This window comes from Dicentrarchus labrax, unplaced genomic scaffold, assembly GCF_905237075.1.
Source record: "Dicentrarchus labrax unplaced genomic scaffold, dlabrax2021, whole genome shotgun sequence".
NCBI lineage: Eukaryota > Metazoa > Chordata > Actinopteri > Moronidae > Dicentrarchus > Dicentrarchus labrax.
The window spans coordinates 12190401-12212853 of NW_026136701.1; the positions used below are offsets into that span (position 1 = coordinate 12190401).

The 22453-nt window shown below is 42.4% G+C and overlaps 2 protein-coding genes across 4 annotated transcripts in view; both read right to left on the reverse strand.

Annotated features, from left to right (window-relative positions):
- Positions 1–61: 61 nt before the first annotated feature.
- Positions 62–13846, reverse strand: wdr47a (WD repeat domain 47a). 2 transcript variants are annotated; one of them, XM_051399644.1, is made up of 17 exons: positions 13598–13846; positions 12202–12371; positions 11665–11748; positions 11460–11544; positions 9822–9953; positions 9422–9598; positions 8780–9291; positions 8554–8671; positions 6320–6501; positions 5293–5532; positions 5131–5194; positions 4512–4669; positions 3517–3686; positions 3219–3389; positions 2976–3107; positions 2548–2766; positions 62–1668 (listed from the first exon to the last, which is right to left on the reverse strand). In XM_051399644.1, the coding sequence occupies exons 2-17, from the start codon at positions 12357–12359 to the stop codon at positions 1526–1528; spliced, it is 2745 nt and encodes a 914-aa protein (XP_051255604.1). In that variant the 5' UTR covers positions 12360–12371; positions 13598–13846; the 3' UTR covers positions 62–1525. The 2 variants fall into 2 exon arrangements, with proteins under 2 accessions (XP_051255604.1, XP_051255613.1); XM_051399653.1 differs by lacking the exon at positions 13598–13846 and adding an exon at positions 13413–13590.
- Positions 13847–15152: 1306 nt separating this feature from the next.
- camsap2b (calmodulin regulated spectrin-associated protein family, member 2b) overlaps positions 15153–22453 on the reverse strand; it is a 35830-nt gene continuing 28529 nt past the window's right edge. The window contains exons 12-22 of one of the 2 annotated variants that reach the window (XM_051397308.1): positions 22257–22403; positions 21933–22164; positions 21554–21737; positions 20716–21463; positions 19518–19654; positions 19162–19376; positions 18967–19066; positions 18243–18308; positions 17434–17549; positions 17216–17334; positions 15153–17128 (exon numbers count right to left, since the gene is read on the reverse strand). In XM_051397308.1, coding sequence (XP_051253268.1) covers positions 16829–17128; positions 17216–17334; positions 17434–17549; positions 18243–18308; positions 18967–19066; positions 19162–19376; positions 19518–19654; positions 20716–21463; positions 21554–21737; positions 21933–22164; positions 22257–22403 — 2364 coding nt within the window. In that variant the 3' untranslated portion in view covers positions 15153–16828. The remainder of the gene's footprint in view (positions 17129–17215; positions 17335–17433; positions 17550–18242; positions 18309–18966; positions 19067–19161; positions 19377–19517; positions 19655–20715; positions 21464–21553; positions 21738–21932; positions 22165–22256; positions 22404–22453) is intronic. The other variant, XM_051397316.1, reaches the window with a different exon arrangement.

Sequence of the window (22453 nt, forward strand, 5' to 3'; positions counted from 1 at the left end):
TTTGACTTTTTAAAATGTTCAATTTAAATTGTGTACATCAACAAAGCACAAAAGCTGCAGCTTGTGTAAAAGACACTTTAATGAACGTACCAGCAGTCAGACTTGAGTTAGCTTGAATTAATTTAAGTCACTTTTAAAAACAAGAATTAGAAAGGCTTATACAAGAGCCACTAGCATTTCAAAAACATTAACTGTACATACATGAACACAACTGAAATAAATACATCTATGTACGTATTAGTTTGGCCTTATTTGTTAAAATAAAATATACTATACATTAACATAAAACTTAAATATGAATCTTTGTAAGTAAATCAATAGTAGAAGACAATGTTAAAAGAAAGTGCGCATGTAAAATACAACAAAAGATTACAATGCATATGCCCCAAATACTGGTTCTAAATAAATATCAAAACACCCGTTGTCCATTCAGATTTCATTGTGCATATGGTTAGACCCTTAATGTTATGGGCAAAGACTGCCACCTACTGTTGTTATATAATTACAGCAGTAGACAAACCAAAGCTTTTGAACACTGAAAACTCCCAAACGGAACGCTCAACCACAAATTACACTTGGTATTTCCCTTTGATGCTGACATAATAACAATCTTCCATTGCAAGCAAGCCATCGCAAGACACTGGTAACAGCTTCAGCGCAAAAAAAAACTGATTTCAAATTTAAAACAAATACACAAGCTAATTTACACATTTTGAGTTGTAGTAATGCAGTGAGTACAGTAACATTACACATCAGTACATCCCACGGGGAAGCGGCAGCTGATCGACAGAGAGTATGACTTCCACAGATTCAGCCTCCTGATGGGAAAAGCTCACTACTGACACACTGGAAAATTACATTTTACGCCATAAAGTTTAGTTGTTTTCCCAAACAATAGCAGCATAACACCAGCTGTAAGAAAATGATATGCAAAAGAAAAAGGAATGTAGGATTTTCTCAAATGATTTAACAAAATTTGATCTTGAAAAATGACCATATTATCTTTACATTTTTGTTATGGAAACTGACAACTTAAGGAAGGCACCATCATGAACAAAGCACTCTGTCCCCTCTAACCTCAACGACTCCTCAGTGAAAAGGACATGCAGCAACTGACTGGTGTGCGGTGTGTAAGGAGTGAAGATGTAGAATGAGACCACATGAAGGGGTGATAGTGATAGTGAGGGTGATGAACGATCCTACAGTTTAAACCCCTCAAGATGTCAACAACCGGTCCGCCGAATGCAATGTGAGAGATGAAAAGAAAAAAAAGGGAGAACATGCAACAGGTGTGCTTTTGATGTGTCACAGGGTTGTATCCATTTGGTTTTCCTACAGACAGGAGTGAAAGGCTCATTCACCTGTGAGTGTGTCAATGTGTGTGGGTGTGTTTGTGTTTTCAGATTGTAAGTGTGTCGAAAGGGTGTGACAAGTGTTGATAGTGCAGGAAGAGGAGCAGTGTTGTTTTGGGGGAATGTGTGTCTTTTTAGATTATAGCGACTGGTTGTCTGTGCACGTGTGTGTGTCAGGGGTTGTGTGTCCAGAGTGTGACAGTGCGGTCAGCAGAGGACGAGAGGAAAGACAGGTCCTGTGTGTGCCATCGACACTGGATCACCTTGTCGCCGTGCTCTCCCACCACGGTCAGAGGCAACTGCTTGGTCAGGTCACCTAGAAACACACACACACAGGAAGCAGAGCTCAGACAGGAATATTTCAAATCATTACACACAATTATGCAAAATGTCTCACATTAGATTGAAAAGTGTCACAAAATTCAGAAGACGTGATGAAACTATGGGAATCTCTGTATTTCCACAAACTGCCACTGAATATACACTGTAGAGTTACCTTAATGTGATGAAATCTTTTACTGTAGCTGCCTGCTTATTCAGGTAAACGTTCAACATTTTGGGAGATACACTCATTTGCACCCCTGGAAACAATTACATGAGTCTCATGTCTGTACTGTAAATATGTAGCGACTGCTAGCAGCTTAGCTTAACATAAAGACTGGAAACAAGGGGAAACAGCTAGCCTAGCTCTGTCCTCATACCAGCACATCTAAAGCTCACTAATTAACACATTTTATCTCATTAGTTTAATCTGTACATAAAACACCTATAGTTTGACTACAAATAGTCAAAAATGCCTGTGACGGTTTCCCAAAGCTCAAGCTCATGTATTAAAATGTCTTGTTTAGTTCAAATCCAAATTATATTCAGTTTCCAATGAAGAAAAACAAAGAACTATTAAAACAACTCCTTTAAATTGAACTCAACAGCCACAGAGAGGCACCCTTGCATTACATGGATCATATGAATAACAAGTTTCATAAAGTACACGACTGTAAGCAAACATGCACGGCACTTACGAGCCATTTAAACACAATATATATTTGAGGTCAAAGCCAAACAGGGTATCCCACATAAAGAAATAAATGCTGGGTAAAAGCAGTCAACTGTGTACATGTTCTAATAAGAGATCTCTGATTGTCCAGAAATGAAAACCTGCACTGTTGTGTCATAAATATTTTAGCAGATACTGTACCTTGGAGGTTGGTGACCATGACCTTTGTGTCATAGGAGCCAGTGAGCAGGTAGTGTGCTCCGGGGGAGAACCTGACGGATCGCACATCACTAGAGTGCGGCCGGTACACCTGGACAATTCGTCCTCCTCTTATGTCATAGAGCATGCATGCACTGTCTTCCTGTCCTGTTGCTAAGAGACGGCCACTAGGATCCACTGCTACCGAGGCAACAGGACTGCCTGTGGAGTAAAAAGAAAAAGGGGTGTAGCTGTTAAAAAACTGCACATGATTACGAGTAAAATCATCCTGGACTGACTGAGAAGATCATTATTCTCATCAGCACCCATTGTGGATGCAGTGCAACCTCTGGTATCATACGTTGCTAAAAATGTTTATCGTTTGACCAAGATGGAGGTGAAACTCGTGACACACACGACACGAGCCATACCTGAGCCATGGAAAGCAGTTCCCACTACTCGGACACAGCTGGGCACCCTGAGGTCCCAGAAACGCACCGTCTTGTCTTGAGAGCCAGAGGCTATCATCCAACCTCCCCACGTATACAGAGACAGAATGTGACCTGAACAGCAACACAAAATAATGATGTATTATTCACTTTGTCAGCATTATCTCTTTGAGTCTCCACTTCATGTTTTTTGAGTTCAGTAGGACAGACGGACAGTCAGTGCACCTGTGTGTCCACTGAGGGCGTGTAGACCCTGTCCTCTCTGACAGTCGGTGGTGTAAATGTTACAATCTCCGGCTCCGGCGCTGATCAAGATGGCTCCTCCACTTTCTGGACCCTCCATGAAGGCCAGGTCTCTGATGGTGCCGTCATGCATGCTGAACTCCAGGTCTGGGCCTAGGGGACGGAAAGACACAAACAGAAATGCGTGTGAGATGCTGATAATAAATGCTCCCACTGTCTGTATGTGCTGACACCAACAAACAAGACTGCCATCATGCATTCATGTGAAGAGTAGGCTCACCTGTGGCGTTGCATGTCTCTGCACTAAAAGGTAGGACTTTGACATATTTGTCATTAGAGCCTGTAGCCAGCAGCTGCCCACAGTGGCTCCAGGCCACACAGTAGATAGACCCTTTGTGGTGTTTGTTCCTCTTGAAGCGGACGACCGGCTGCTTGATTGGACTTGAACCACTGAGGAGAGGGAAGACAAATATTAGGAGAGAAGATGAGTAAACTGGTAGACATTACAACAATGTGGTCCATTATAAATGAGAAAAAAAATGAAAAAGTCCTAACCAGTTTATAGAATAAACTCCCCCTCCACTCAAAAATATGTTTTTCTTCTTGTTCCTACAGTTGGATGTCTGAGCTGTACTGTGCAGAATGATGAATGTGCAGAGTTTGACACTAGAGGGATGTTTTCACATTCTCCTGCTGAAAATGAAGTTTCTCTGTGCTCACTGAAAAACCTGTGTGATGTAGAAACTTGAAGCCGCCAGTGCACAAACACTGAGAATGGACAGTGAAGAAGAAGACATCTTGTGTCCAGCAGGAAAACTTAAATAAATTTTTTTAATTTTAATATTCTGGAATTAGTAGAAGCAGAAGATGTCTTTTTAATGATCTTTTTAGGATTTGTAGAACTTTTTGTCAGACACACATTATTGTTTCAAGCAGACTATTTGTATATTAATACATGTCTGGAGGAGATCTTTAAATCTCAACATTTAAAAATGTTTACATCTGAAGTTCTACAATTCCATGACAACTTGGCAACTCCATCTGCTGAAAAATCATGTGATATAGTCAAAAGTTTAAAAGTTACTATCAGGTTAAAAAGCCCTTTATAAGTCAGTGTCAACTATGTTCTACTATGCTTTGAATCTAGTATGCCCTGGATCACAAAACTAGGAAACAGCCAGTGTCGTACTATTAATCATATCAATAATTCTGTAATAGAAGAATAACGGTTGGACAAGTGTTGTTAAAACTAAGTTCTTGAGTTGTCTACGGTACCTTGGGTCTAATGTTTCTGGATAAGCACAGACACGAAGAGTTTTGGAGTTAGATCCCACGGCGTAGAGCGCTCCAGACGGGTGAAAGGCAACAGCTCGAACAGCCTGAGTATCTTCCAGAGTATGCACCGGCACAAACAAGCTTTTTGTCTTGTCACCCTAAAAAAACCACAAAAAACACACCCACATATTAAAAACACATGAACACACAGATTACATCTAATTAGCAGTATAATCTACCTTGATCTTCTCTACCCTATGACATCCATACTGTCATGGTGCCAGCGTGACATCAATGCTGAAACTGTTATAATCTGCTTAGTTAAATTAGCATTACACTGTATCGCCTTACACTATGACGAAAACAGGAGGGAGTGTGCTAAACTTTAAAATAAGATCAGAGAGTGTGAGAGGACAACTGTTTCTACAGAACTAAAGCATGACAGTAATAACAGATAATGTGGCACAGAGTCACTTCAGGTTCATTATTCAGCACAGCGAGACAATTATATGCCTGTTGAAGTATAAATTATTTACAGCAGGTCTGGCAGAATTGTTTGAATGTCACTATTAGTAATGGTTTATTTCTGCTGTGTCAACATGGCTGTCTTCATAGCTACCTCTTTACTCCGCGATAAGGAGCCCGGAGAGTCATCTTGTTCACCTGCTTGGTTTTTCTGCCCACTGCCAAAACAAAAAAACACAAAACACAATAATCATTAAATTCAACCCCGCAACAAACTCTGGTTGAAAATTCAATAAATCAATAAATCGTAAAGTACCTCTGGGTGACAACAGGGGACTCATCTGGAGGAGGGACCGTGCGGCCCCCGACTTTGTTCTGTGGGGTGCTGCTGAGCACCCCTCCCCCTTGGGTCTGCTCCGGGGTCACAGTTGGAGGGTTGTTATTATCCTCGGTGGCGGGGGTGTTCCCGTTGCCATTACACTGCTGGGCCAGAGACTTCACCTCCTCACCTAAATTATCCATCCCCACGTTGAGCTCCTCCAGCTTCTGGATGGACCTGAGGAGCACACACATTTTCTCAGTATATTTTCTTTCTGTAGACTTTCCTCCTCTCTCTTATCACAGGGTTATCTTGTACTTTCCATTTGGGAAAAGAGAAAGTTACTGCGCATTTTACTTTTGTCTTCAAGCCGTCGGTACGCTGACTGAGTTGGCAGGCTAGTTAAATCTAGTTAAAACTACAAAGGGCAGAGGACAAAAGAAAACTGAAGTAATGATGTCATTATGCACAGCTACCCTTGTGAATAATGCAGAGGATACAGAGGATACAGAGGAAGGGGAAAGGGAGGACTGGAGGAACTCCCAGGGGACAAATCAAAGGGCCTTTGTCCTGCTGACAGAGAAGTAATGAACAAATGTTATGTCGTTTTGGACATAGACTCAAAGCTAAACATACTTTTGTGTTGGGGGCATGCTAAAGTCGCCTTCTTTAAGACGGTGGCTATTTCTGAGTGGAGTCTGGGTCTAATATTATGTATAACTAACACCCATGAGGTGATGGTCCCATGTGATGTGATGTAGCTGATCGTCACAGATGGTGCAATGTGGACTGGAGGCGGGTTTTGGGGGAGGTGTGTGACATGCTAGGAAAAGCCACCTGCTCCCTAACATGTCTACTTCTCCCTGTCTGACAGCTGCTCCCCTATTGTATGAAGATATTGAAAGCCATACAGTAATTACCGAGCTTAACTCAAGACAAGCTGCAGCAGAACTACCCAGACATGGCAGACTGTCAATATGTCCACTACCTGTCTAACATTTTAAATGTCTTGCTGTGTCTGTACCTGTTGAGGAACTTCTCAGTGAGGCTGTGCTGCATGTCGCTGGGCGGGGGTTCCTGCTGGACCCCTCCCTCCAGCAACATCTGCTGGTACATTTGCCTCTGCTGCTGCTTCTGCTCAAGGTGCTGCTGCACACGCAGACGCTGCCGGTAATACTCTTCATACTTCTCTGTCGAGTCACGAAGCTGAGGGTTGAACAAAATACTAATTATTAAGAAATACATGGAACATCTTATATGATAGAAATTCCCTTTAACTTTCTCCTTGTGTTGTTCAGTAAGTCCTATTGGCTGTTTATCTCAATTTATGAATGTAATCTATTGAAAACAGTTGGCTTAAATGGAAAATATAAACACAGCCAAAGGGTAAGTTGAGCCACCCCTTGTTGCTAGGAAATGGTAAAAAACATTGATCATGTGACCAAATATTTAGGAGGAAGGCATCATTTCATGGAGTCTGTGAATGTAAGAACCACATGGGTAAAGTGGTTAGATATTTATTTCCAAAAAATCATTTTTCACTCTTGAAAGTGAATTTAGTCTATCAAAAGTTTCATGAGAATTGTGTTTAGACCAAAATAGATCGTTTTAAATTTGTTTTATACATCAGTTGTGGTATCTATGAGCTACAACATGAGGTCATAAACCTAGTATAAAAGTGCACCATTTTAGCTGTGGGGACTAATAAAGTCAAAATGGTAGCTCTGGGGTAAGTTGAGCCATTTGGCCAGGGGTAAGTTGAGCTGGTGGCTACAGCCAAAATACACTTAGTAAGTGTATCCAAAAACATATTCTGTGTATATTCCAAAAACACAGCTGTTAATGTTCTCTTCCCAAGCGCACTTTAAGGCATTCTCATGTTAAAATGTTTTTTCACAAAACAGCTGTTTAGCAGTAATATGCAATAATAATAAAAACAGTTATTGTACCCACACACGGGGTAAGTTGAGCCACAAGACCTTTTTTTGGACAAGCTATATAATCGAAACAGTTATGTTTACACTCATTCTGTTTGTTTGAAGGGATGCACAACATCCTGAAATATATGCAGATATATTAGTTAGCGACAAAACTATGATTGCCTTGATGTAGTGATCCTAAATATGAAAAATGGCTCATCTTACCCCACTCTCCCCTACATATGAACAAGAATACATGGAGACGCATAATATACTTATAGTATTTAACAGCCAACTCCTATTAACACTATTCAAAGGCAGCATTGTGATCGGATGAACCCTGGTCCACCCTTTTCTTCTGTCAGCTCAGGTATTAGAGGAGGAAGGAGGGTGAGACTGAGAGCTGAGGACAGGTCACTTCCCCTCTCTGTCCTCTGCTTCCTGTCCTGATAATCCTGATGGGAATGGATCTACTGTGTGTTTTAGTGGAGGGGAGGGGGGGAGGAGGGGAGGAGGGGAGGGGGGCAGACACTGGCTCTGTTCCAGCTCTGGAAAAAGGGGATGGCGGGCAGAGAGGAAAACAAGAAAGATGAGGGTGGGAGTGTGACACCGAGATCACATAGGCTCCAAAATCTGCTTCTGTTTCTGGCCTCTTTAGGCGTCTCCAGGGTGACGGGGAAGGCAGAGGAAAGCACTAACTTCACACCGAGCTGCACAAGGGGCCCAGAATAGAACGCATGAGACAGACAGAAACGGATACTGTGTTAACACTGTGTTTACAGGCTACATGAGGGCAGTAATGACTCATTTTTTGTGGGTAAGCTCCTGGATTCTTCAGGCACATCTCGCTGCTGACCTATGACCAAATCCACCCGTGCTCACACTGTCACACTGAATCTAAAATCATGTCTTGTGTGTTCAGATTTGCCTGACTTATGATTCTATGTGTACATACACATACAAAAGCCCCTTTCCTATATGCATCCTAAGGTTTATGGTGCACATGAAGTGGTGGAACACAATGAAAACATACTAACACAAACAATCCAGGCAAAGGATAACAAAGCTTGAATGAACCGAGCAAGCCAATACATCACTCCCAGCAGCCATGTCAGCCTTGACAGTGACTACGCTGTAATTCAGACTTGCAGGAGGAGGATGACTCAGACGCTCAGAAAACCATTAATCAAAACTGACTTATAAATAGACCTTCACAGCAGGCAACACCCATGAAGAAAAAAAAACAATGCAGGGACATAACAAAATAAAGAGCTTGTTCAGTAATACATGACATCCAACAGGTCCAACGAGTTAAAAGGAAAAGGTAAATTATGCTTACCTCATTCCTGTCAGTGGAGCCAGCTAATGGCGCGTCCTCGCCCGGAGCTGAGGCAGGACGCAGGTTCGGAGTTCCAACTGAACTCATCATCTTATCCACAGGCGTGTCTGTCCTTGACCTTAACAGAGAACACACAGTGTCAAAACAACACAACACAGCTTGCTTCGGTTGTACTACTAGACAAAAAATTTGAGACTGACAGTCCATTCCAAACCTAAACCCTTACGTTTCAGGGGATTCCTCAAAGATGCTGTGGCAGTCAGAGCTCTCCATCATGAGACTCCTGCTCAGGTTCTGCCCTCCTGCTCCAGGGTAGTGGAAGTTGGCGAACGAGTGGGACATGGGAGAGACCCCTTTACCCGGCGCTACCTCCCCGCCACTCGCTCTCTTATCTTGGCCGGACAGCCCGTAAGACAACCCATCCAACGCCGGGTTCAAGGAGCGCGACATGTAGGTATCAGCAGACTGGGGGCGGCGCAGTGGGGAAGAGGGGTATGGAGACAGTTTGCTGATGAGTGGGGTGAGGAGGTCAGAGTACCCAGCCTTCGCAGGCTTGACCAAGCGGTCCACGTGGATGTTGAGCTGCTTCTGTTCAAAGGCGCAGGAGAAAACGGTGTGGGAGAGGTTCTGCATCCAGGAGAGCAGTGACAGGTCCAGGTCGTCGCAGCCGTTACCACACAGCATGTCGACACCCAGGAGGACCTCGCTTTCTGTGATCTCCTCACCTGTTGCCTTGCTCTGCACACAAAAAAATCCAACATTTAAGTTGAATCATCTGCAAATCATTACACCAACCTACCTGTAAGAAGGTTGTTTAGCAGTTCAGGCACAAACTAATTTAGACAACAGTACTTATGTTTGATTTTACCTGGCAGAACTCCACGCAGCACTCATAGAGGACTCCCTTGAGGAGCAGCTGGAAGAGTCGATCTCTGCTGGCCTTGAATCCAGCCTCACTCAACTTCCTGTCTGCAGGGATGAACTCTGCTACCATGGTGCAGGCCTCCTCGAAACACTGCACCCTGGCAGTGCTGGGGTTCCAATCCTGTGGGACACCAGCAGCAAAATAAGAAATCTACATACCTGCTGCACACATATAAAAAGGTAAAACATATAAAGGTATTTGCAGAAAAGTGCACAATAGAACAAATAGGAGATGGTTTCACTTTCAGGAAATTGCAAATGAGAATTAATAAGCACATATAGCAGCATACTATATACTTTACTACTGAAATGCTTCTGTTTCAATTCACATTCAAATTTCTTGCCTTGAACTCTGCATGGTTTGTGAGGCGAGGCAGCGTGAGGAGCAGACACAGTTTGCTGTAGTCGTCTTTAGAGGGACAGAACTCCTCCAGGGCATGGAGACACTTGACTGCTTCTTGCATGGTGAACTCCAACTAAAAAGAACATGAAATGTATTTCAGACTGTCACAGATGACTGAGTTGAAGTTCTGCTATGAACAGCAGAGACAGAAAAAAACATGGTACTTTTTGAAAGAACATTATCTCCAGCAGCACACCGGAGGCACAGATGACTTTTAAATGTCAGTGAGACTGAAAAAAAGAAAAAAGAAAAAAGACAAACACCATCTTCAGATCAAACAGCTCTTTGTTCTTATTCCTAAAATGTTGTCCTGCACCATCCGGAAAAGACACGGGCAACAAACAATCGAATCCATATCACAACCAATACACACCCCTCGGCACATTATTGGCAGTGATCATGGACACCAATACACTGTGTTCACAGATGTCCGAAGAAGTCTGACCTAATCCAGTTAATAGGACATGATATCTCTGGTACAGCTGCATCCACAGCTCTGCCATGTGACAGCAGGCCCACAGCGATCCTAATTTAAGAGCATGAACAGAAAGGAAACATGAGCTCTGAATGTAAGTGTCTCTGCATGTGTGAAACAGTGTGTGCAGGATTTACTGATTTGTTAGATCATTTATTACTAATTAGGATTAGCAAAGAATTAGATATAATTCAGAGTTGTTTATGACAAGATAGCCACTAGCATCAAAGTCAATATTTCATTATGTATTGTAGTAAAGCTGTTGGCAACTTTTCAGGTGCATTTAATTCTTCCGTTACAGCTTCTAATCCATCCAGTGCCACATTCTCATCTTTTCAGGGCAAAATGTAGGTGTTTGTGTTTGTTAACAAGATTTTGGATCGACATAGGTCACAATTGAGCTACGACCCAAAAAAGCCAATTATTATTCCCATAATTAAATGGATTACTGCGGCACAAAAACATACTTATGTCCATATTAACCCTCATCTGGCAATATCCCTACATTATAGAGAGAAAGCATGTTAGTGTCCATTTTGACAATCTGCAATCTTTGATTCAGACAAAAAGGAAGGGGGCAACAGATGGCCGCACTTTTTATTTTTTATTTTTTGGACAAATTTCATCTGTGGGTGGAACATCACAGGTGAACAGATACGCTCTGTAAAACGGCTTATACTCAGGATAGTCAATCACGTAGTACCAGAGGCGTGCATGAACAGCTTAATCCAGATAAGTCCTTCACTGCAGAGTGGCCAATAGCCACGTCACTACTTGCATGCAAATGTAGCCACTGTTGTGCACAGACACACAACCTGCCGTCTCCTCTCTTTATAAAACAGAACGATTGTGAGATTTGTTCATGTAACCTGCAGAGTTGCAGTTTCAAACTAAAAAAACACTGGTTCTCTTCTCGTCTTTGAGATCGAGCCTTCTTGTTTACTGCCATGACAACCAGTGACAGTCAGTGGGAAGACAAAGCAGCGCTGTTACAAAGTCTATTCATTAAGAATAAGAATTCAAGGCTCTGTCACTTGGGAGGCTTGAAGAATAATAATAAAAAATACTGATGATTAGTAAATTTACACAAGTTTAGTGACTTACATGCTGTGGCTCATCTTCTGCAGACATGGCATTATTCACACACAGAGCCTCCAGAAACTTCTGCTTGAGGACAATGTAACGAAACCTGAGGACATCACAGACACAGAAAGAAGCTATTTAAATGTTGGTGCTGTTTGACGATGCTAACATCAACCTCTGGGAGTCAACATACTACAGACAACACACTGACACACAGTCAACACACCTTTTTCTGTCAAACTTATCCATGCACTCCAAAGGCTGAATGAACTGCAAGACCTCATCCCACTGGCCATCAAGCACCAGTTGCCTGAAACAAGAACAGTTCGTTTTTAATACACAGGTAACACATTGAATCCTGTCCTTTAATTTTAAATGTCCCACCAATGTGTAAACGCAAATGTTTTTTTTTCATTGTAACGTGGCCACATAACAGAAAAACTTTCTTAATAAAGGTGTAACATAACAAGATGAGACTATTAACGGACCCTTCACACTAGAAGGTGAAATGTATTTAATACTCAGCTTGAGTGGAATTACAGACAATACGCACGGTTGGCTCACTTTCAAGGGAGCACTCACATCTACAGCGGCGGTGCAGTGTTACTCTATCTCCACAGAAGAGGACATAATCAGAAACCATAAACTTAAGACTGGATTGGTTGCCTGTTGTGTCTGCCTCATAGTACGCAGCTTTTTTTGGAGCTGCAACCTGAGACAACAGTATCCAAACTGTGTGGCTGTTGCTGTCGAGTTCATCTACCTGAGGAAGAGCATGTCGTCTGAGTAGAGGCCATTGATGACGCCACTCTCCTTCTCCAGAGCCAGCATGCTGATGTGCAACTTCCTGGCGTTGAGGAAGTCCAGGATCACCTTGATGATCTCCACCTCCTTCACATTTATCGTTTCTTCCGCTGTCATGGTGACGACGGTCTGCCAATGACAAGGGCAATGAAGCAAAGTATTAACACTACTACTACTACACACACATGCTACAGGCGAACATAACCATGACCACAATGAGAAAATGTGGGTGGCAAGTAGGACAATCATCATTAATATCATCAGCAGAACCACACTGCGATGATATAATCTTAGTTTAGTTATCATTCTACAGATATCGGTTTCCCAAAGTAATCATTCCAAGCAAGCTGTTATTAAAAACTTACAGATCTGTAATTGAAGTGGAAGTGTATGAAACTAATAGTGCCTCATTTTGCAGGATGAACACAAATGTACAGATCTTCTCCTCAGTCTGCAGTCCCATCAAATGTCATCTAACAGGCATGCAACTCATTTTAACATCTATTACCTATAAAGACTGCAAGGTAATGAATCTCCCATTACTCCTCCTACTCTGTAAAGTTTAACTTTTAAAGATCAAAGCTGTATAACCACACAGCAGTGCAATCTGTTGTGATTTGCAACTCAATTCCTTTCATGTTCATCTCAGCTTTAAGGTTACTCAAGCAAATTAGTGGTGTTATCCAGATATTTGAATGCTCTTCAGCATTTGACTGCCATAGTGAGGGCAGTCTCTGCAATATGTTAGTCCTTCATCATCACAAACGTATTTGATCTTACAGAGGAAACAGATCGAGACAGTAACTGCTGGATTTAACTTAGCTAGAAAGGATGCACACTCCTCCACATGTTGGGTTTACAGAGGAGAGAAAACCCTCTTATATTACTGTCATGACAGTTAAGTAGCCTCTAACACATTACTGGTTGAGCTTCAACTATTTACACATCGGCAGCTACAAAACTAGCAAGAAAGCTTCTCTCTTTTTTTTTTTTTTTTTTTGCCTATCACACTGCAGCCCTGCTAAGCTAGCATGAGAGATGGTTAGCTAATAACACTGGCTCTGAGCCACAAGTCAAACAGTATAAGAAGCTTAGGCTACTTGTTAGCTGTACATGGCTACTGAATATAGCGAGCGGATTACTGATGAAAACCAACAAATAGCTAGTTACCGTTAGAGCTCCTATAAAGGCTAATTTACCCGGCGGCAGGAGGGGAGGAGGAGGGGGACTGTTAGCTAGCCAGGCCGAGGGGAGAGAGAGGCATCATCCGCTAGTTAGCTGGGCGGGCGGGGTGCGCACTGACAGCTCTCCCGACAACAACACAAATCTGCCCGTGTGCTGCGGTCGATGCTCACCTGTGTCTAAAAATACATGAAAACGCAGTCTCCCTCCTTGGTGTTTCCTTGCGGTTGTCAGGCGCTGTCACGACGGTGCCGCTCCGTGTTGTCGGGGCTGTGTGTGTGTGTGTGTGTGTGTGTGTTGGCTTTTCTGTCCCCTCCTCCTTGTCTGACTGTGTCCCCCTCCTTGCTGGATCTTTCTGTGCCGCTCCGCTGCGGTCTGCTGCTGCCCAGCCCTGCCTCCTGCTGCAGCCTGCCGCCCGCCTGCTGCCTGCGGGAGCACCGCCTCTATCCATCCTCCAGACACTCAAACCTCACAGCAGCAGCAGTGGAGAATACAACATGATGGAAAGATAAATAAAATAAATAGATATTTTGATAGAAGTAAAAAAAAAAAAAAAACTGTTAGGAGTATTAAAACATTATATAGATACTGGGAAGAAACAGAGGCGTGCACAGAGGTTTAAAGGGGCCCTTTTCATGTCATATGCAAAATAGTCTTTTTCAGTTTTTGAACTCATTTGTTTTTTACTTGCATTCACTTGGACTATGATGCAAATCCTTATAGAAATATCCCTCTGTGGCCCCTCTGTGGCCCCTCAGGGCAAACCTCTAACCTATCACAGCCAAAGACAGGCAGGATCCCTTCCCTTGTGCCTGTTAGTGTTTGTGAACGACAGGGGTCTAATTCACAATAAAACTGCATTATTATTATAAACTAAACATTATATCTATTAAATATTAACATCTATAAATGGTATATGGGAATTAATAGTGATATTTCTAAGAATAATTGTCTATTGCAGTAATAAAGGGCAGCTTTTCATTTAGAAATCATCAGTTTTAAAATAGCAATTAGACAGTTAGAGCCTGAACAATGATACATTGTTGAAGCAGATACTGATATTTAATTAGTTTTTTTATTGATAACAATGTATCAGCTAATGTCCATTTTAATATTAACATTTTTAATAAGGATCCATTTAATTTGTTTATTAGGAAACTTTTATCAAGATATGTGAGTGGACATTTTAAAGTTGAAAAATAACCCTAACACAGGAATAAGCTATTCAAAACAATATACTGGAAACACTTAAACAAACCTTTTGGCATTTCTGTATTTCATTACAGCAATTTCCTGTTTATCATCAGCTGGCATACTATAGATACCAATACTGATACATCTGCAATGAGCTAATATTGGCTCATTTATGGGCCCAGTTGATTTATCAATCTAGCTCTAAGAATAATTAATGATATGGTGAAGATTTTCTGAATAATGAAAACAAACATATGTCTGGTGTTGCAGAATAACTAGACTTCGACTAGTGATTGTCTTGGTTTGCAAAGCCTGCATGGGACAATATTAATGATAATGATACAAACAGGTATTGGATAGGTGGTTGATACTTACCTATGTTATTTACTTATAAATGCAAAGATAAGGACGAGTGGTAGAATGATATTATGCCAGACAGCATGTCAGACCGCATTAATATCAGTTTAAAAGAGGCCATTATCATCAGTACACTTGACTCAATCAGGACAGGGATGTGAAATGAGACAACATGAATACAGTTGATAGCTGGCATTTTAATAAAGCTCAAAGCAATAAAAAACAACAAAAATCCATGAACAGTTGAGCATATTTAGTAAACCGAAAAGAAAAGTTGGAAAAAATACTATGATTTTCTCAGTATACTTCATGGATTTCTACAAATCCACAATAAAGCCTCATTAAAGCTTTATTTACCTTGCCTCATCGGGACACTTTGCTTTCAACACTCTTGTCTTCAACAACTGTGCTGCTTCATTAGTACACACCAACAGGTAAATGTCATTACAAAAAAATACTTCTATATGCCAAAATATATCTGTACAGTGTCAACACATACTAAAGGAACACATGATAAAAAAAATGTAACAGTAATGTGAAAGCAAAGTAACAAGCGAGACAGTTCATAAGTGGAAACGAGTCAGCGACCGTGGACAGGGTCTATTATTCTGCTATTATTGGTGAATTCATTTATTTACAGTTGTGGACTACGTTGAGGGCAATCGAGATCTAAAAGTTAAGACAACATCCACATTAAAGTCATTTTGAATATGTGTTAGTTCCAACTGCAACATGATCAACAGTGAATATTTGAATGATTCTTTAATTGCACAGACTGATGACATAGTGTGGGATTTCCATCTATTCTACTACCGATAGTCTTATCAGTGATACTGTTGAGTGTTCACACTTTTCGCATTTGTAGCACAATAAAAGGCCCCAAACGACAACATACTGATACACGTGATGAATTATAAAAGCTACTACAAGCGGACTTGTTCATTTTTAATGGATCTGCCATCATATACAAATTAATTTAACTTATATACGTATAGTATATTATGTTTCTCTGAATAAAATCTAAGATGCCTTTTCAAATAACTTCAAAGCATTATCAAAATGAAATAAATTAAGAATCTATTGCAGGTACTTTCCAGAATTGCTTGATGGTACACCGTATGCTCAATAATCTCATCATTTCACACTTTTGGAAAGTAATTGCAATCACCTTACTGAGGTATATTCCTCACTCTTCTTGGCACTTCACTATACACACACATACACAAATTTGAACTGTTTTTTTCAGTCACATGTAAAAACAAAAAAACATGCCTGTATAGCAGCAAAAACTCTCATCAAAAATGCTGCCTCTACCTGATCACAGATCAGACAGGCCAACAACCTGGGCTTGACGGGAGCGAAATCTGATCCCAGACCTGTGAGTATACACAACCTCTCCTGTATCACAACAGACTTTTTCCACAGGCGCTGACAAAATGACACCAACACTCACAGCGCATCCATATGACACAAAACAAGCATAAGGCCACACATGATCAACTTATAGAAACCAAACTGCCTCTTTCAGAGACGTGACATTCACTGCTTCAGTGGTTCAACTTGGTAAGGCAAAGGTCCGCCTATTATTTTCTCCTCTTTTTTTGGCACACAAGAACATTGATACACATGCTGACAAGTACACACTTCTGCCCCATTGAAGTAGTCCAGGGTGTAACAGTCAACTCTGTATTGAAACGACAATCTCTGTGAGACCCTTTTGTGTTCTACATTCCAGTTGTGATTTCTTACAGTGGGACCGTGTGTCCTTTTAATGAAACAGTAAAAATCCACAAGCTCTTCTGTGTTTGTCCCATTGAAGCAAGCGTGTCCAAATCTTGCCCAGATGTCTGGCACTACTTGGGGTGCAGTTTTTTGGGCGTCCCCTGCTTCTTGGTTTGCCACAGATGACTGGCAATGGTGATGGCGTCCACGCTGGCGGACATAGTTTTGGCTGGGATCTGGCTGAACTGTTTCCTGTCTGAGTTGTACTTGTACAAGTTCTCGATCATCTTGGTCGTGATGCTCCTTGGCCCGATGCCGGCCAGTTTGGTGATCTCCTCTGTCTCGGGGCAGTAAGTGTACACAGACCTGAATTGGCAACCGGCATCACGGAACAACACCAGGAAGTTATTGGCTTCGGATTTCTCCATTTCCTGCAGAAAATCACAGAGAAAAGTCATTGTTTAGTGCAGAACGTTATCCATTGCAGAAAGACGAAGACACATAACTGCAAAACATACATCCAGGATCTTGTTCTTCTGCCCTTCGTTGACCTTGCCAGCCAGGCAGCAGTGAGCCAGGGCATTCTGGATGATGTGTTTGTTGGACTTGGCACTTGGCTCCTTGTATAGTTTGGGTCCTGCGAGAAGAAAGCACATGTGTGAGATTGCAAAAACAAAGTTACAATGGATGTTTAAATGTCGATGAACTGTGTAAACAGTACAGGTGTATCTTATACCTGTGTACTCAGCGTTGGAGGGAGTGGATGAGGTGGTAGACTCATTTTCCCAATCCTTCTCTCCGTTCCGACTGCCAGTCGAAGGACAAGAGGAGAAACCTTCTGCAGAGTCTGGCCTGGAGATGGTCACATACAAACCAACAAATGATACACACAAACATAACAAAAACCCACACACGTAAAGGTTGATACACATAAGCATGTACGATGGATGATAGCATACACAGACAGATTGCACAAACAGACATGCCCACACACACACACACAACCAAATATATAAAACACACACAGAGAGATGTGGTAAAACAAGGTCAGACGCTGTGACACAATTCTCCAAACCCTGCCTGTTGTCTCGCATTACATCATACTGTACATACTCCAACGAAGCTGTGCAGCGAGGGACAGAAAGGCATGTTCAGCCAAGCAAAGCAAAGTCACAGTGCTGTCTTTATGGCTACTGTGAGAGATGAGCTCAAGTACTTGTGGAGGAAACAGCAAACACAGTAGTGAAGCGCAGGGCAGCCAACATAAAGGAGAGAGCAAACAACGGCCTGAGAGAAAGACAGAGAAAGGATAAAGAGCAGGAGAACTGAGGCGGAAACATCTCAGCCACGCAGCTCCCATGTACCTTAATGCAGAAGCAAAAAACTGCAGTAATGGAATATGCTGAATAATTTCACTGTTGACACATTATATGAGTCTGCGCTGAAAGAACGTCTAATGAAATGCAGCCTAGACCAAAATCAGATGGAGCTGTTTCTACATGGAGCCACATCTGTTGAAGCACCTCTTTTCGGAGCATTACTAACCTTCCCTTTCTTTCTTTGGGAGAGCTTAGAAAGAACGGGATATGGGCAGAAGCTAGTTTATTGCCTCTGAGGTGACGCAGGCAAAATAGAAAAAAAGGAGAGAGGGAAACGAGAGAAAAATAACCTCATCATCAGAACACCCCATGAAATTGAAATCACAGCAGAGTAAAGGATATCTGGGGTGTGACACAAGTGAAATATGGGGTGGGATTGTACATCACAGTGGTGGTAATAAATAAACGAATGGTCAAATGGACAAACCAATTGCAGAATTTGAAAAGGCAAAAAAAATTTATATTGATATACTAGTTGAACAGATTTTATAAACATACATACATACTAGTATGATAAAATACTTTTAGCCTTACTAAAAAAGGATTGTAAGGAGTTTGAAGAAAAGGGGCATGAAAATGAGATGTAAAGTCAGCTCGTAGTACCATAAGTTGTAACTTTGTAAATAACTTTGATTTGGGATGATGAGAGAACTGAGGTGTCATTTAGTTTATCATTTTATACAAACTTTCATAGACTTCAAATTTGTTGTAACTTGGTAAACTGGTACACGTTAGACAAACTGCCAGCTTCAACTGTGTATACACATCATCTTAGAATCAACCAGCAGTGCAAAAGTACCGTGTTGAAAAACTCAAGACAGTCATTTGTCTTTGGCTAAGCTGGGTTTTATTGAGAAAGACAAGGTAAGAGAAACTTCAGTGGGTCTTACCTGTTGTTCTTCTTGTTATTTGGCTGATCTCTGTCGTTGTCAGCCAGATTGAGAGACGCTAAAGAAACACTTGATACTGAGAAGCCTCGAGGACGCACCCCTGCAACACAACAACACAGACAAGTCGGGCATTGGATCTGTGGCTGTCATACAGGGATATTGAGTGTTTGTGCATATGATTTGAACGTCCCTCACCTGTTGCTCGCACAGGCGGAGTGGACGACTCCATGACGTCCCTGTGGATGGATTTAGGCCGTGGCTTCTTCTTGAGACTTCCAGATCGGGGCTTTATGACATCATCCATGTCCACCATCAGCTTGAGCTGCTGCTTCCTCAAATACTCATTCCTGATGTACTCCCTCCTTGCCTTCTCGTCATCCTTCTTCTCCTGATCCTCCTCAGCTTTCAACCTGGAGGGGGAGACCGAGATGAAGATTTATTGTATGACTGCACGCTCAAGTTCAAAAGACATGCTGTATGTATCGATGCTTTAAACCTGGGAACAGTGTTGGAATTAGCAAATAGACAGAAGGTAAGAGGGTCAGACTGACCGTGCAGCTTCCTTCTTCTGCTCCTGGTCCAGCTCCTGTTGCTGCTTCCTCTCCTGAGCCTCCTTCTCTCTCCTCAGCCTCTTCTCCAGCAGAGCGGCCTTCTTTGCTGCCATATCCTCTTCCCCTTTCACATCATCCTGGTGTTTGATGGGAACACACAAAATTCACAAGTCAGATTATGTAGAAAAGAACAGAATTCATTTGTTGTCATTGCTCGGAATACAACGAAATTTACTATTAGTTGATGAATTACTACATTGTGTTTTACGTTATTATGACAAACAAACTTTAGTGTGCACTTGTTTTGTCATATCTCCTCTCAAAAATCAATGTATCAAAGGAAAGATAAGTTAATACTTGTGGTGGTACTTGGTATTTAATGTGGCATTAGTGTAACTGCCTTCAAAGTCAACAAAGCTCTGACATTGCTCCATAATCAGAGCTCTATTGGTCTACCATGTGTCTGTGTTTTTGGCCTAGATTCATTCATGCATTGTTTTTGATCAGCTCATGGCTCAACAGGCACAGCCCTGCACATGTTGTGCCAGGCTCTCACAGTATGAGATTCTTCCTGTCGCTGCTACCTGCATATAGCAGCATAAGGCTGTAAGAACTGTATTATTAATGAAAAGTTGATTAACTGTGTATATTAGTTGGTATTACAGTTTTAGTGCAGTGGTTCCTGCCAAACACAGGAGCAATGAATAACATCATTAACTGCTGCAATACAAAAGATGCAAAGATGGTACTGGTGATGCATGTCAATCAAATCCAAAATAAGAAGAAGCTTATTTCACTGTCAGTGGAGCAAGAGACTCCTGTGTCTTTTGTCTATAAACTTTGGCATTTTGGCAGCAATTTGAAGTAAAGCAATAGTTCAGCATCTTGGAAAATATGTTCCTTCGCTTTCTGGCGGAAAGGTCTCAGTCTTTACTTCAGCAAAAATAGGCCCTAAAGCAGAATAGAAGTAATACAATGGAAACAGAATGCAGCCCAAACTTCTTGTTCTTAAGTCCATGGCTAAGGTTTATGGCTAAAGTTTATGGCTAACCCTGTGTACTATTTAGCCCATACCTACAGGTGTGTTACAGATAATATTTAGAGAAACTACTACATGGATTATTCTTGACATTAAGATTTGAAATGTTTTATGTGATTATAAAATGATCCTATATATAATCCTGTAGCTTCAGCTAACCTTGAAGAAGAATCCACAGCACATCTTTTGATCGTCTCCATAAGCTTCTCCTCCTGCCTCACCCTCCGCATCTCCTTCTCCCGCCACCTCCTGCCTGCTGGGTGTTCCTGCTGGAGGTTTCAGCCCAGACAAAGGCACCTCCACTAGGTCTTTTTTTTCCTGGCGGTCTCCCTTGACCAGGTTGCCTGTGGGCCCTTGGATCTCAGACACCGGTTGACACAACACCTCTGATGACCCTGTTTGATCGACTTCATCCTTTGACTGAGCCCGCTCTGCCTGTTTTCTTTCCTCCTGCCTCTCATCCTCGTTCTCTTTGGCTGCTTCTTTAGTAGAAGGCTGAGGAGCGCCAGCACTCTTCTTTGCCACTGTCTCTTCTTTGTCCTTATTGTTTTCTTCGTTGTCCTTGGCCTCTTGGTTCTTGCTCCCCCCTGGTCCCTCATCGTGGCTCAGGTAGGCAAACGAGCTGATCTGGGTTTGGCTGGGGGTGAAACGTCTCAGTCTGGGTAGGCTGTCCACGGAGGTGGGGGTGTTGAGCATTCGTCTGAAGGGTGTGACTTTCAGATCGTTTGGTCGTGGAGTCCGAGGTGTCCTGGCATGGAAGGAGGCTGGTCGCCGCTTAATGCCAGCAGGGGAGCTATTGGGAGCGTGGGGAGAGCCGGAAGAAGAAAGGATGGGTGACAAAGACCCGACCGAGCCTCGGCCTGATCCCCGGCCTGTTACACTGCTGCTACGCAACTCACGGAGCTGCCTGTGGGGACAATAAAATACACAAGCCTGTGTAAGTGTTCAAAGAAAATCATTTTAACAGTCAATTTATTAATCTATCATTAAGTGTTACCTGTGTGGAGATGGAGCAGGAGGAGGAATGACCCAAGCTTGTTGCTGTTGCTCTCTCATGGCCATAATCTTCTCCTGCTGCTGGGCCAAACGCTGCATCTCCGTCTGCAGGAAGCCCAACGACGTGTTCAGCCTCTCAATGGAGCGAGTGTAATCTGCGAGATCGATTTCTCCAGGAGTCACACCTGCATCATCACATTAAATGTCAGTCAAAAGTCAAAGTTAAAAGTCAGTCAGTCAATCACCAGTGTGATCAAAATCATTCCCAATGCCTCAACACTTTGTGGAAAATTCCCCCCAGGGAAATGCATCAGTCTATTTTTCTCATTTTGGGGTTTGTGAAAATGAACTCTAGTTGCGTCCCTACTGTGGTTACTCACCTCCGCCATCCTCACAGGGGGATTTCGGAGCTGCTCCGTCTGGCTTGCATCTCTCCGCCCGCTCCATGCTGCCCTGGCTGGTTTCCCTTGAGGGTGTGAGTGTCTCTGGAGAAGGTGTTTCTGCTCCCCCTGAGCTGGAGCTGAGGGGGGCAGTGACTCCTTTCCTTCTCACTACATTGAGAAAGGCTGTCCTGCCCATCTTCTGACGATGGCGGGTGAAAGCTGCTTCCACCTAGAAAATGGAAAGAGAACATCATGTCCCAAAAATTTATATTTAAGGCTACACTACTGGCTATCTTTCTGTATTTGCCTATATCTGTTTACCTTCTTCTTCTGGGCTTCAATTGCTCTCCGTTTCTCTTCAAGCTTCATCCGCAGCTGAATCATCTCTGAGGCAATCAGGTGGGATGGGTCTCGAGGGGAAGGCGTTACTGGAGAGGGAGATGTGATTGGCAAAGGAGGTGTAGAGATCTAGAAAAAAGTGCAAAGATCATTCACATTATTTCTGTTCCCAACAACAT

What these genes read in the sequence shown, in the direction of transcription:
- wdr47a (XM_051399644.1), bottom strand. Translation starts at nt 12,359, where the DNA reads ATGACAGCGGAAGAAACGATAAATGTGAAGGAGGTGGAGATCATCAAG. An exon ending in CAGAAGATGAGCCACAGCAT is followed by an intron (nt 9,954 to 11,459) that starts GTAAGTCACTAA and finishes TGTTCTTTTTAG; the next exon opens with TTGGAGTTCACCATGCAAGA. An exon ending in CATGGTCACCAACCTCCAAG is followed by an intron (nt 1,669 to 2,547) that starts GTACAGTATCTG and finishes GTGTGTTTCTAG; the next exon opens with GTGACCTGACCAAGCAGTTG.